This window comes from Brassica oleracea, chromosome C2 (genome assembly GCF_000695525.1).
Source record: "Brassica oleracea var. oleracea cultivar TO1000 chromosome C2, BOL, whole genome shotgun sequence".
In the NCBI taxonomy this organism is placed as follows: domain Eukaryota; kingdom Viridiplantae; phylum Streptophyta; class Magnoliopsida; order Brassicales; family Brassicaceae; genus Brassica; species Brassica oleracea.
The window spans coordinates 42,524,349-42,540,734 of record NC_027749.1 but is presented as its reverse complement, the minus strand read 5'-3'; the positions used below and the strand labels follow the sequence as shown (position 1 = coordinate 42,540,734).

Here is a 16,386-nt window from a genome sequence, read left to right as displayed (position 1 = left end):
CATTCCTCTGCAATTCCAACTTAGTACTCTCATTAAAAAAAATATAGGAAGGCTCTGCTGAGCTGGCTAAATTGGGTATAATGAGACCCTAAAATTTCTAACCCCATAATAAAAGGATTGTCTCCACTCCATCCCTTAAAAAAATTCCTTGAAGCCTCCAAAGAAACCACTTGTATATCCCGTGCGCAACTAAAATATTAGGAAAATCTCTAAACAAATACAAATTGCCAAACTCCAATCGCCTCTTGTAATTCATTATTTTTCCAAATACCATATAAACTACTATCTGAAATAACAACAAAAAACTCCTAATTACCAGTTGCCGTAGAACCAATACACATAGCGTGTCCATAAAACACAAGAATTCTCGATCCATATATAAGTAGCCCCACTCAGAAATCCAAACCATATAGTAACAAGACCGACCAAATGTGCCTCCAGCAATATCATAATCCCAAAGACCAATATACATACAAACAAAAAAGACATAATACTTTACTGTTAGCTTGACCCAGTACTTGCTCAACCTACTATCCAGACACCGTATATCTTTGTTCCTGCTAGGGAAGAACCAAAGTGCCAATATTGCAATCCCTAATGCAAGCCTCCATGCACCAAATAAAACCTCAAACCCTGTAACCCAACATTCATTTGGGATTTGAATTTGCAGAAACCATCCATTACCGTGAGATCGAACATCCCACCCTTCTTGGTTACGCTCCACCCCACGAGCCCTTACCCACCTGCAAGACCTTGCCAACCTGTGAAAGACACATTGACTTCGTGACAGCATAGAATTATCGAATCCCACATTCATTCCTCGCATCCCCTTTCCTTCAAACAAGATACTCATATGAAGAAAATAAAAGATATGACCTTTAAGTACATTCAAGCTAATCTTAAGAATGTTTGAAAACAATTTTTGTTTCTCTTGCAAAAACCTAATATCCTTAACGCGCCAACCTCCATAAGTTAAATTGAAAACTCCCAAACCACGAAGAAAAATCCCTTTAAAATCCAAGTGCCTCCATATTTTTTCCCCTAAAAAATGATGGAATCGGGAAGACAGATTACCACTTTCCAAAATAGAAACGAAAGATCCTGTTTCGATTATACCAAATCCCATACCTTGTAATCCGAATGATTGATCTTCTGGATACTGCATCCATATGAAAGATCCCAATAATAACCATTTCCTAACAACCGCGATCCTTCTTCCCAACCTATGGAAAGCCCGTGGATTACCCCTCAATGTTATCGCTAACGAATCGAAATCCGAATCTCCAATAGACGAATTCGATTTGCTTTCCCTTCCCCTAAGCCATAGATCTCCTCGATCCCCAATCTTCCTCTAAGATCCTGGATCCCAATCTCGATCAATCATCCAAAAAAATAAGTTAAATAAGTTAAAATTTTATTTTGTCAGGATTTTTTTAAAAAAGGAAAACATTATATTTTATAAATCTCATTTTTATTTACAATTAAAAAATAAAAAATAAATACTAAATATTCTTTTACAATTTTGTTTAAGATTTTAGAAAAAGGTAAGTTACTGTCATATAACCAATGACAACTATCTTCTCTTTAAAATATCAGAAAAAATATGCTATCAAATAATTATTTTTAGTTATTAATAAATATTTTTTAAAATTTGTTATTTTTTACAATTCATATCAATACTAATTATACACTTCTTTTGTTAATTAAATAATTTTTAGCATCTTGTTGTTCATCAAACACTCTCTTAAAAATAATATCAAATAAATTTTTACAATTCTCTTTTGGTTATGACTTAAAAATATTATACAAATTTCTTTTGTTTAGGATTTTTTTTTATAAAAAAGAAAAAACATATCAAATATTCTTTTGCAGTTTTGTAGGATTTTAGAAAATGAAATTAATATTACATAATCTTTTACAATTATATTTTGTTTAGGATTTAAAAAAATAAAATTTCTATCAAATAACTATTTCCAGTTAATATTAACTATTTTAAAAGTTGCAATTTTAAAAATTCGTCTTTTTCAATATCTTTAATATTTTTACAATTTTTCTTGTTAATTGAATAATTGTTACTATCATATTTATCATTAAATTTTTGAAGTAAAAATTACTATTAAATAAAATTTTACAATTCTCTCTGGCCACGATTTTAAAAAAAAGGAAAAATTCTTAATGGAAAAGGAGAAGTTATTTTCATATAATGGAAGCTTTTATTGATACATTATCAATCTAATTTTTTTAATTGACACATATCACAATCATATCAGGTGAAATATCTGAAGTTAATTTTAGTTTATATTTTTAACACAAAATTATTAAAAGTTAAAGTTAGTTAATTATAAGAAAAATAAGATTACTTTTACGTTTTTATTTTATTTAAACTTTTAAAAAGGAAATTAATTATTTTATTTTTTTAGATTTTTATACAACTATTTTTTTAGTAGAAAAAAATGAAAAGTTTATACTTATAAGAAAATAATAAGAGTACTTTTACAATTTTTTGATTATGCTTTTAAAAATTAATTTTATTTTTAAAGTTAGTTTTTCTTCATGTTTTTATTAAATAATTTATTGTAATTGTCGGGTTTTATAATTCATTTTTTTAACATTCTTTTCTTAAAATTTAATTTTTATCTTTTATAATTCTCTATCTTTAGTATCTTTTAAAACAAACATTATAATGAAAAATAATAATAACAATAATAATAATAGTAATAATAATAATAAGACTATTAAATAATATTTATAATTAATTTTTAAGAAAAATCGTTTTTATTATTTTAGTATATATATTTTTAATTATGATATAGTTTAACACATATCACGTTTCTAAATATATAACTACCATGTGTCACAATCATGTTAATTAGCAATTTTAAAGAACCAAACTCAATATAAGCTTTTATAATTATATTTTTATTAAAAGTTTAGAAAAGAAGAATTATATTAATAAATTATTTTCATATCTATTTTTAGGATTTTGAAAAAGGAAAATTTCATAAAACATTACTACTAAATATTTTTCATATATTTTATTACTATTAAATCATTTTTAAAAGTAGTTTTTTCAAAATTCATTTTTATTATCTTATTATATATATTTTTAATCATTATATATTTAAACACATGTCACAATATTAGAAGGAAAATTATTATCAAATAATATTTTACAATTATCTTTTTATTAGGATTTTAAAAAAAGGAAAATTACTATTAAATAATATATATAATAAGATTTTTAATAAAATTCGTTTTTGTTAATATCTTAGTATATATTTTTTAATTATGATATTTATTAACACATGTCACAATCTTAAATATATAATTGTTATGTTTCGCGATTTAAGTTGGCTGGAAACCTAGTCGGGTCTTGCGTGTTTCGCTGTTGATCGATGTTTGTCTCTGATTGTCGATCTTCGGACTGGTTCGATGGTCAGCTACGGTTTCTTCTCATTTAATCTCTCAAATGCACCAAAATCACTACTTTCCTCCAAAACACTTCTGAACCTGTAAATATACTAAAAAGACTCCAAAACATAATAAATAGTTCCTAAAACACTTATATACCATGGCTAAAAATGGATAAAATCCATAGTATATCAGGGTCTCTGCCACTTTGGTTCTATCCGTGACTTGTTTCTATTCGTTAGTTGAAAATCAGAGCACTCTTCTACAATGGTCGCTATCATCTGGACATTTACTTTGGTTTTTCAGCGAGGATGTTGGCTTAAGTTGTTATTTTCCATGTCTTAATCTCCTCATATCTTTGTAGTTTGATTATGTTTCTCCATATCGTCTGGTTCCGGAAAGGTTGCGATCTTTGTTGGCTTATGGCTCTAAAAAGAGTGTGTTCCTTGTCGGCTTAGTTTTTATAAGAACTGCAGTTCACCCATTTAAATATTAATCTACAGATGACAAAAAAAAATATAAAAAAAGTAGTGTAGTCAATAGCTGCAGATTGCTTTTAGTCAATGGTTGCAACAGCCAATATTCTGCATTGTTCTCGAAACCTACAAACCCAATGATCAAGAAGCTTTGAGAGATATGATACCTATAATTTCCCTAAATTTTAGATCCCATTTAGAAAATAAAATTGGCTAGTCAACCAACATGAATTTAAGCCTTAATTAGATTTTAATCCGTACGTTCGTGCAGATATTTTTTCATTTTATTAATGTATTTAAAATTATTACAAATGCTTTAAATATATAATTTCCATTTTAATATTATGTATTATGTAACTGTCTAATATTATTGTTTATATTGTTAATTCGGAAATATTAATATATATAGTGATTTGTTTAATACATTTTACTTTGTTATTAATATATAGTAATTTGTTTTATATATTTTTTATCTGGCATGAATTTTGAACTTTTTTTTGTTACTACATTAATAAATTCTTTTATAAAAAATATTTGAATTTTTGGTAATATTTTCTAAATTTTTCTCAGCAGATTTTGTTATAATTAAAAAAATTATAATTAAAATTTGATTTGTCATTAATATTTTAAATGATCAAATAAAATTTCATAGTTTTCTAATAACATGCTTTTTAAATAATATATGAACTAAAGGTTATTATATATTATTATATTTTTGTATATAAACATTTTAAACAATATATTGTTGATAGTTTCAAAATAAATAAAAAGATAATATATAGTTGTAGAAATAAGAGTTTAACATATGTTAATAAATTTATTTTGTATAAAAGTATTACAAAATTTATGAACATAATATTATTAAATGAAACAATTCTTTTTTTGTTTATTTACATATTTAATATAATTTTACCATATTTAATTCGTATAGCACTTCTATTTTTATATAATATATAATATAAATACAGAATTTATAAAAAAAATAGTATATAATTTTTTATTTTCCTGTTTTATAAAAAAAAATTAGTTAACATTGGTTTATAACAATATTATATTACTAATTATGAAATTAATTAATATGTTATTTTATAAAAATATTTAAAATTTGAAGTAAGATTTTGTTAGATTTTTTATCAACAGATTTTGTTATAATTAAAAATAAAATAAAATTCAAATTTATTGCTTATTTATTATTAATGTAAATAATCAAATATGTCCTATTAACTAATTTTTTAAGTGGTACTACTGTGACTTGTTAAGGTAAATAAAAATATAACCTTAAATTAATAGATTATATAGATGAACAAAAGGAGATCCTCGCAAGTCCAATGAAATGATCAGTCGATGTCGCAGTAACATCGTTAATCCATCAATTCTAGGAAAACAAACACTAATCCAAATCTAAGTTATCCAAACCACAATTAATCCCATCAGAATTAGGCCTAAGATGTGGGCCGTGGCCTATTATCAAGTAGCCTGGTCTGGTTTCCTTTTCAATAATCGTTTGAATTAGTGAAGCAAAAACAAATATGTGATGCATAGATTCCGTTTTTGTACTTGTTGGTAATGGAAACGGGGGTTTTATATATATTTTCCATTTTTTGGACAAATGTTGATTTGTTATGAATATTATGTGATGTTTATACGAAAAGTCTTAGATTTACTTGATTGTCAAGTCTATTTGTTCTCCAAGTTATACTTTGTCCGTAAGCTATTGTAATCATATATAAAATATTTATTATTCATGGAATAATACAGACAAATTTCTCTTTCTGTTTTCTCTACTTATAACATGTTATCAACATGAAACTCTAACGATTTTGAGCTAATAATTATAGATTTTTATTCTCTTATAATCTATGTATAATCTTTCTTCAAATCATGTTTATTGTCAATTTATGGTTTGTAAGAATTATAGATTTTTATTCTCTTATAATCAATGTATAATCTTTCTTCAAATCATGTTTATTATCAATTCATGGTTTGTAAGAGTGGATTCATACACACTATGAGCTTAGGAGCTTTAGTCGACAATACTGATTTGGCGTTGTTCCAAAGAAAAGAAAATCATTTGATCAGAGATCTCGTCTACGTTTACAAGCTAATGCTCAATATGTTCATATTTTATTTTCGTATGTGTTTGATTTCATAATCGGTTGTGGTTGCTTTAGATTTTATTATATGTTTCACATGTCATCACGTAATTGTTAAACAAGATAGTGCTCATTCGTAGTATATTGCTATAAATCTACGCTTAACATGTTGTATTGTTATTAACCTATACTTTCATACGGTTGCATATTGCCACTGTTATTTCATACAACATGTAATTATAACCAATAGCTAACTTAACTATTTGATTGTTGAAACTGTGAACTAAAAGTTAGAACCTACGAATTATTTTTGTTACGGTTGAATGCATATAATATATTATTTACATATATGAGTGCATACAATATTGTAAAAGTCTTATGGTTGAGTCCATGCAATATATTATGTGTATATATGAATAGATATAATATTAGTAAAATTTCAGTTTAGCATACGAAGTCACTTTACTCGAGATATATGGTTTTACAAATATCAATGTTTACTAATGTATTAGCCATACTTGCGTAAGCATAATTATTGTTTGTCTCATTGTTTTGTTGGTTCAATGTTCATTGGCTACTCATTTGAACCATTTAAGTTTTCGTAAACAATTGGTCATTGTTCTCCGTGATTGAGTATTCACTTTATTGGTATTATTAGTAATCGGATTTTGTATAATTACTAATGACAAAGCCATATTTTGTATGAGCAAATTTTAAGTCTTTCAGAATTATTTATCAAAGAGAAGACTGTAACTACCTGAAATATGAGTGTTCGGATCATCGACCTCCAAGCGCTCTTCAAGATAAGTATTTTATTTATATGCTTTATTTACAAGGTTAATTAAAGCTGAATTAAATAAAGCAATTTATGTAAAAGTTGGCACAAATGATATAAACTGTATTCAGTAAATTGATTGTGTGGTTAAGAACCTTGTTAAATAGCATATTAGTAATAAAAAAAATAGTGAATGAAGTAATTACTATCTGTATTATTTATTTCTTAATAAAAATGTTTGTGATAATACATATCTCTATAAAACTTGAAATAATTTTATTATCATATTTCAATACCATTTATATACGTGGGTTTTAAGCTTAAGGCTTGATCTTAAAAAAAAATATGAGTTTTGGAGAAAATCCAAAGAAGGTATAATCAGATGAAGTGATTACCTAAAGCTCATTATGTATTTTGCATTTAAAAATTACAAGACCTAAAGTCTGTAAATACATCCAACTATAGTTTAAAAGTAAAATTTCTTGAAGAAATTTTTAAAGATGCATATGTATTGGAAAATACAATATCTTATACAAGTAATGTTGTTCAGCTGGTTGAGAAAAGAGATTAAAAAATTTATACTTATATCTTGTCTCTCTGAGACTCAAAAAAAAAAGAATGAGCTATTGGTGTAAGATCATAAATCAAGTCTAGTTGATTATGATCCATTCTTCTGAAGAGAATAGGACTATACCACAAAAATAGTACTGGTCAAGAAAATGAACAAAAAAATGGTTGTAGACATGAACGTGGACATAAACGAAGTCAAGATCCAAAGAGTTTCTTTATAGAATTCATACTCTCACTTGAAGTTGAGAAATTAAACATGGTAATAAAGAAGAGATATGTTCATTTATCTAAAGATGAAAAAAATTATTGTGAGTACAATATAAGCTAATATAAAGCTTACAGAGTATTCAAGAAGAAGATATATGAATGCTCCAGAAGATATATAAAGAGGAGAATATAGGATTACTGTACATAAGAATGCAATTTAAAGTTCCTAAGACTGAAATTTAAAGTTCTTAAGGTATTGTATTCTTATAAGTCTCAAAAGTTAAAAGGATTTGAGAAAGAATACATGACACATGTAGGGTATGTTGTTGATTCAAAAAATGAGATTCATTCTAGATTGATAAACCCATAGTAATATCATCTCGAGGGGAAGTGTTAAAGAATCTCACATTTTATGATAAGTGAAACATCCAGAAGATTATGTTTGCACTAAAATTAAGATTGATGAATCATTCTCAAAGTAAATCTCTCTGGGATTTTGAGACAATTATGTTGAGACAATAAGCAAAAGAAATGCTATATACATTTCAAATCATAAATATTTATCAAGGCAGTATAAGCATTTTAGAAAAAGTATCTATAGCCTCTTATATATTGTACTACACAAAGATTAGTGTAATGGAGATAAATATATAGTAAACTAGAATCTTACAAAATATGTGGCATGAACCGGTTAGACCATTTTGGTCCAGTAATGATGCGAAAAGATAGATAAATATTTATGTGAATATTCATTGAAGAACCAGAAGATTCTTTCGAATGATTTCACATATATTTTTTGCTCATAAGATAAAATGGTAATACGGTTTTCACCAGCCAAATGAAGTTATTGGCATGAATAAAGAAGATGTTAGTAGACTGATCAACCACTATGCATCTTTATAATACTGATGAAACCACTTCTTAAAGCCTTTGACGACTATAGAAAAATCACTGGGATTAGTGTTAAAAATTTTGAGCAACACTAATTCGCATCAAGCCAAGTAATCATTGGTTCTCCTCGTCATTGGTATTGGGTCAGAAACCAACCATTTTCCATCAAAGAATGTTGGACGTGCGATATACATTCCAATTGCTCCACCATAGAGAAATGAGGTTGAAATTATATGTTGGATATGAATCGTCATTGATACTTAAGTGAATTAGTATTTCCAATATAAAGGGGATAAAATAAACAGTTGGAAACGAAAATAAGTTGAAATGAATTATCATTGATCCTCAGCCTAAAGTGAATGTAAAATTGAAGTTCAAAAAATAATTCAAAGATAGCTTAGTAAAGCAGTTGCAAGACACATTTACTGACCTTGATAAATAGTGATCAAGTCACATATACCAGATGTAAATGCTCCAATAAGAATTGATGTTCTATAAGAGCAATATCAAACTGCTAGTCACGCCTGCAGCGTGGTAGATATGTTGGTTCCAAAGATAAAAATCCTCGTAAATGAAAAGGAGCATATATTGATAATGGTCAAAACGAGGAAATATAGTTTTTGAATGATCTCCGGAAGAGACTTTAAACATGACTGAAAGAAATTCAGGTACTTGAGACAATGAAGAAATATAAATGTGTTATGTCATGTATGACACAAAATGGAACCAATAAGCAAATCGACGTCAAAGATATTTTTGCATGCAAAGTGGTAGTTGATATGATTAATGAGAAAGATGATCATAAAAGAAAGTATTTTGAAAAGTGTACACAGAGAGATGATTGGCCAAATCAGAAAAAAAACAATAGACAAAGATAAAAACTCTTGTGAAAGAGAGGTATTTGGACCAGTAGTACATACACTAGAAGGTGTAAAGCAAGTGGGATAGAAATGAGTCGTTGCACCAAAGAAAGATCAATATGGAATGAATTGTGAAGAGACATAGTCTCATGTGGTAGACGCAACTACTTTCATGTTCATTATTAGTCTGGCAATAAAGAAAGAACATGAATTATACGACCCACTGGAAACTGATAATCCCTAAGAGATTGAATCCCTAAAAGATAGAATCTCTGAAGGATTAGTGATATCAAAATCATGTTCCCTGGAACTCCGTTCCTTATTAGTCTGACAATAAAGGAAGAACTTGAATTATACAACCCACTGGAAACCGATAGTTCCTAAGAGATAGAATCCCTAAAAGATAGAATCCTTGAAGGATTGATGATATCAAAATCAATTCGATCAAAATATGTTTTATGGGATATATGAAATATTTGAAGTTAATCACTACATCTTTATATTTATCATGATATTATAGATCAATAGAGTCACTGATTTGAATATAATCAAAAACTCCTGAAGAGTTATAGAAAAATTGTATTTTGGAAGAAAACTCTTACCAATATCATATTGTCTTTATGTATTCCAAACTAGAGATCTAAAATGAGATGTTATCGAAAAGATCCTTGAATGATTTTATTTAAGATGCTCATATATGGTTGGTCATGAAGTACCATATTTAAAGTGTTATTGAGCAAATTACTAATCTTTTTCATAACTAAAAGATGTAATTTCATATGACAAGAAATAAAGTCATAATAGTAACTTTCATAGTTACGAATGAGTTACTCGTATGTACAAGACGAATGTCTAGATGATTATATGCAAGAAATTCGGTTTGAAATCCAAATAAACCAAGAAAATATTGTATATATCAAATAAGAATTGTGGACCAGAAATCTATAGACCTTTAATACTCTAATGGAAAGAGTATTATGATATTCTCAATTTCAAAAGGAGATTTATCTGATTGGAATGCATATCATGAAGATATTGCTTTCCGGGGAAGAAATGTGAAATTTGTGTGGTTGTACTCTTTTCCCTCATAATGGTTTTTATCCCACTGGATTTTTCCAAGACAAAGTTTTAATAAGGCAACAAAGAGCACACATATGATAGACACTCAAAGGGAATATTAGAATTCCAATGATAAAAGTCTATCAACGTTCTAAAGTTCTTAAGATCAAGAGAATCGATGAAAATTGTCAAAATCTTAGCAAGACTCATGTACTGCAGAAGAATTAATGGTGATATTCATTTCCTACATGTTCGTTCAAATGACAACTTAGCTGATTTATTCAACAAGACGTTACACCCTGCTACTTCCAAGAAGTTATTTCATCTTATTGGATTATGTCACTTCAAAGATCTCAACGTATGTACACATGAGGGGAAGTTATTACGCGTTGCACTCTTTTTCCCTTAACCACGGTTTTTCTCATTGGGTTTTCCTGGTAAGGTTTTTAACGAGGCAACACCTACGGCGTTTTGAAAGCACTTCGGTATAATGGACATCAAGGAGAAGTGTTATGAATATTATGTAATGTCCATATGAAAAGTCTTAGATTTATTTGATTGTGAAATCTACTTGTTCTCCAAGTTATACTTTGTCTCCAATCTATTGTAATCATATATAAAAGATTCATTCTTCATAGAATAATACAGACCAATTTATCTTTTTTTTTTCTCTACTTAGATAATATGACCCTAAATTAATAGATCAGATAGATTCACAAAAGGAGATCCTCGCAAGTCGAATGAAATGATCAGTCGATGTCGCAGTAACATCGTTAATCCATCAATTCTAGGAAAACAAACACTAATCCAAATCTAAGTTATCCAAACCACAATTAATCCCATCAGAATTAGGCCTAAGATGTGGGCCGTGGCCTATTATCAAGTAGCCTGGTCTGGTTTCCTTTTCAATAATCGTTTGAATTAGTGAAGGAAAAACAAATATGTGATGCATAGATTCCGTTTTTGTACATGTTGGTAATGGAGACGGGGGTTTTATATATATTTCCCATTTTTTGGACAAAGGTTGATTTGTTTATTTATAATGAGATATTTTCGTATTCTCATTTATATATCTAATTTTTGTAGTAAATATTCATAATTTGATATTATCCTTTCTCAACAACTAATGTTGGAATACAAACGACAACAACCCATATGCATTTACTAAAACCACTTGCTATTATAATTAAACCGGACCATACCGCTTTCTTTTGTGATTAAATCTCAAATTAATAAAAAAATTTGTTTTATTATTATTTTTTTTTTTGATAATCCAGGGGTTCTCCACTTACGTGGATCATTCTCCTGGGTCCGGTTAGGCAGCGGTCCACTTCACCCGAAAGGGTTTTACACCCAGTACCGCATTTGATGACAGGATGAACAGTTTCCTTCCGCCTGGCGTCGAACCCGGAAGCATGACAACTTGGAAAAGTTTGTTTTATTGATCTAATGTTATTATAAAAGCCCCAATTGTTCTTGCTCCACTACACATAACGCCAAATAAACCATATGCCGTTGTCCATTCATCCATAGTCGCGCCATTAATCATATATACGCATAAACAATACTTTTTTGTAAGTTGTAACCACATACGTTTATTTGTAGTCCTTAATTATCAAGCTCGGGTTTTGAGTTATTATATTACCTTAGTCATTTATTAATGTTTTTCTGTAACGTCTGCTTTATTAATCAACTAGATTTTGACCCGCCCTTAAAAGAACGGATATATTTTTTATTTTATATTTTTGTTGAAATTTAATTTTTATATTTGTGTTTTTAATCATATATATGTTTTTTTTTGTATAATATTTATCTTAAATGATTAATAAGAGGTTTTAATCAATACTATTAAAATAGTTGGACCACACTTATATCAATAGGTCATGTTCCTGTTTTAATAGTATTGATATTTGTGTTTTTAGTCATATATATGTTTTTCTTTGTATAATATTTATCTTAAATTATTAATAAGAAGTTTTAATCAATACTATTAAAATAGTTGGACCACACTTATATCAATAGGTCATGTTCCTGTTTTAATAGTATTGATATTTGTGTTTTTAGTCATATATATGTTTTTCTTTGTATAATATTTATCTTAAATTATTAATAAGAAGTTTTAATCAATACTATTAAAATAGTTGGACCACACCTATAACAATAGGTGATGTTTATGTTTTAATAGTATCGATGAGAGGTTACATAATCGCTATGGAGATCCAACGTGATAGAGTCTGGAACATAATAATGAAAGTAGAAAGAATTATAAAAAGGAATTTGTTGCTTAGCCATTTTTTCTGCAGCTTGCTCTCTCTATTGGTCCATGTAAACTCCACTTCATTGAATTTTTGTTTCCACCATATCACATCTCTGATCCAGTTAAGTCATTTATTAATGTTATTGCATGGAAAGTCATCTTCCAAAGACCATTGAGTACAGTAATAAGTTATACAGAATTTAGAGATTAATCTCACACCATGAACATATATATAGATTAGTTGTTGAACTCCATAAACATATTTATTAAATACATGGATAGGAAACACCCCCGCCCCCAAGATACTTATTTAACATACAAATCTTATTAGTTGCGCACCAATATATTGTTATACTAAGTTAGTCTTTCACAACATATATTCTTATCACAAGCATTATGATCTACAAAACAAATAAAACGAACACTCTATATGCCTTTTGTTTTCTTAAGAGCCTATAATTGGGTGCACTATATATATGTACAACAACGAGATTTCATCCCAATTCATAAATTAGGTAGAAATCCACGAGTAGTCTTTGGAATCTATCTGATCATATCCATCAATTCTGTCTTCAAATCTCTCTGAGAAAAAGAGATCACGAATTTTGTTACTATATCGTAACACTTTAACTTCTGTGGTAAAGATTGCTTTGACGGGTCTATGATCAGATATCTTCACTTCTCCCCTAGTATATTCATGTTGCTTCAATCCATTTCCGTACCATATTATTCGATCACACCTATTTGAAATACAATGCATGTAAGAAAAAACCAAAAATACAGTAATTTAACAAGTAAATTCAACAAGAGACTCACCATGCAGGAGCTCGTTTCTTCTCGTCTTTTTTGTATGCAATGCATCCATAATATAAATCTGAATTTGGAATATATTTATACGTTGGAGCAAATGTGACATTTCCTTCTTGCCAACCTCTGAAAATTTGGCCATTCATGATCTCCATACTTAGCTTAATTTCAAAACAAATAAATAAACGTGAGATTATAATATTTTAATATACTAATTAATTTGCTTAATATGTATATATTATTTATGTATAAGTATTTGTCCCATAAATAAAGATTCTAAAAATCCAATTTTAAGAACTTTTGTCTATGGGGTTTCACCAAAATTGTGGACCCCACAAATTATATATATATATATATATATATATATATATACATAATATATATATATATACATAATATATATATATATATATATATATATAGTTACCTGATCATTTTCGAGTAAAGTCTTCCACTCTTTTCGTTCCACCAATAATCTTGTCTTCTCCTCAGGTAGAGATATTCTATAATTCAAATCTCCCAGAAAAATAACTCGGCTGTTTAATTTGATTCAACAAAAACAAACCAAAATCATATAGTTGATAAAATCGTATTAATAATAGATATGACAAGTTGATAGTTTTTAACAACTAGGTAACCAAACTAACCTTTTCCCGCGATATCAAGACTTTTTTAAATTGAACACTCAAATTGCTTAAACTATAGTATTATGCAGTAATGGTCTGACCATAACCATTTAATTACTAACAAGTTGGTAATTTTCATTTTACAACGACAACAAGTACAATGCTAGGTATGTTAATTCGAACAAATACGTTAAGAAATAATTAAAACATATCGATTAGTCAAGAAGATTGAATTACCTAGTGTTTCAGTATTTTAGTAACTTTATTGTTATGCACTTAATTAATTAAATATAAAACGTACTCGTGGTCAAGTATTTTTTCGGCAAATCTTCTAGATATGTGCCTCTAGGAAAAGTCGATCTCGATAGAATCTCTATGACATCGGAGTTTCTTTGCCTTCCATCACGGTCGCGACCACCGGAGGCTAGATGGCTGCACACGAAGCAGAAGCTCGTCTCGTGCAACCGGAATCTAACCGATACTGATCCCTAATGATAAAATACAAATGACGCTTTTAACTATTTTTCTTCTCCAATTTTATACAGAAACATAAAATATAACACCTAAACTAAAAATAAACGGTTTACAGTGTTAATTAAGTGTTCCTCAATGATTTAGTACTCATTTATGGTTAACTGCTTATTTGTATTATTATAGAAATAAACAAATATATAAGTAAAATGAAGTTATGAACACAGACCATAAACATAATGCATCTTATTTAATTCTATATACAGGTTCAACCACAACCGCCAATTAATATTACCATACAGCCACAAACATGAAAGCATACGTAAGTATTTTCTATTACCAGTCAACACCTAAATCGTTATATATAATATATATTACAGTGAGATTTAGAAAACAAAATAGAATAGTGGAAATTTTTAATATAATTACCTTGTTTCCTAAGCAACCCATAACGCCACACCCAACGCAGGAGACGCTAGGATCACGGATGTACGGCCTGAGATCGCCTCGGACCCAAACGGTGATCAAGATTCCGACCATCTGTTTACTTATGATACACTTAAAATCTTGGGAAACACCATTAATTCTATTGTCCCTATCATCACTAGTGGCCACGCTCTTGTTCAAGGTCTCTCTTATCAACGAGTTCCATTTCGCAGAGACCTTGTTGTTATCTGATCCCAAAACATTCGAAGCTCTGAGTGGCACAACTTCTTGAAATCTACAGACATGTATATTTAACTCAAAAAAGCTGAAGACAATTAAATCATTAAACTATACACTTTTGATGCTATTGTAGTGTTTGATTAATTACCCAAGAACGTATATATCACACGGGGTTTTATGTGTTTCCAAGAGATCCTCCATGTCAAATCCATCCTCCGGCACGACTCCACCAACGTTCCATGTGCTAACGAGAACCCTAAAACATATAATTAAATTTCACGTAAAGAAAACTTTATACGTGCCTATATTCATATAATACGATTTTAAATGTTGTAGATTCACGGAGCACGAGGAACCAAGATTCCTCGGTAGCATTAATTCAGATGCCCTTCAAGATTAAGGGGCTAGTTGTCAATTGTCACCCCAATTTCACTAACTATATACCGGTAAAAATATTTATTTTGATTAAACAATCGAGTAACAATATATATATATATATATATATGCATTTGAATACATAAGTAAGCATATGTTAAGCTCTTAATGGAAAAAGAAGAGAATAAAGATATATATGTACTTGTAGTTGAGATTAGTAGTCTTGTGTTGATTGACGAAGATTGATTTAGAATCGAAAGAAGGTCGTTCGTCGACTAATCCAGGAGCTTCTAGAAGCTGCTCATCAGCATCTGGTGGAAAATCGGCAACGAAGTTGTTGCTTCCAACGCTTTTCCTTAGGATCTTGTTGGCCACAAGTCTTGGCCACATAACCTTACAAATAGATATAGCATCAACATCGTGGTGTTTTGTGTATATCAGTGATCAAGAGGTAACTAATAACGATGAGTAAAATGCATGGGATAATCAATTATTTCAATTTAGGTATTAAAAAGAAACAGATTGCTCACTTCTTTATAACTTCCAAGCATTGCAAGAGAAAGTGAGAGAGGAGAGAGATTATTGGAGGAGCAACGGATTTGGAGAGGAAGTAATAAGGGAGAGGGAAGGAGATAAGGAGAAAGCAAGAGCTAGGCCTGGGCATAAAATCCGGAATCCGAAATCCGAACCGAACCCGAACCGAAAAACCCGACCCGTTATCCGACCCGAAACGTAAAAATACCCGAACGGGTCTTGTAGGGTGGTACAAAAAATATCCGAATCCGAAGTGTTATTAACCGAACCCGAACGGGTAACCCGAAAAATCCGAAATTAATAGTCAA

The 16,386-nt window shown here is 29.1% G+C and overlaps 1 protein-coding gene across 1 annotated transcript; it reads right to left on the bottom strand.

Annotated features, from left to right (window-relative positions):
- Positions 1-13,110: 13,110 nt before the first annotated feature.
- LOC106326403 (type IV inositol polyphosphate 5-phosphatase 9) lies at positions 13,111-16,142 on the bottom strand. Its single transcript, XM_013764390.1, is given in 9 exon segments — positions 13,111-13,339; positions 13,416-13,567; positions 13,834-13,942; positions 14,334-14,346; positions 14,349-14,520; positions 14,933-15,224; positions 15,318-15,425; positions 15,747-15,937; positions 16,075-16,142. Coding segments are annotated over 9 exon segments (1,287 nt in total). The 5' UTR covers positions 16,096-16,142.
- Between the last annotated feature and the right edge of the window lie 244 nt (positions 16,143-16,386).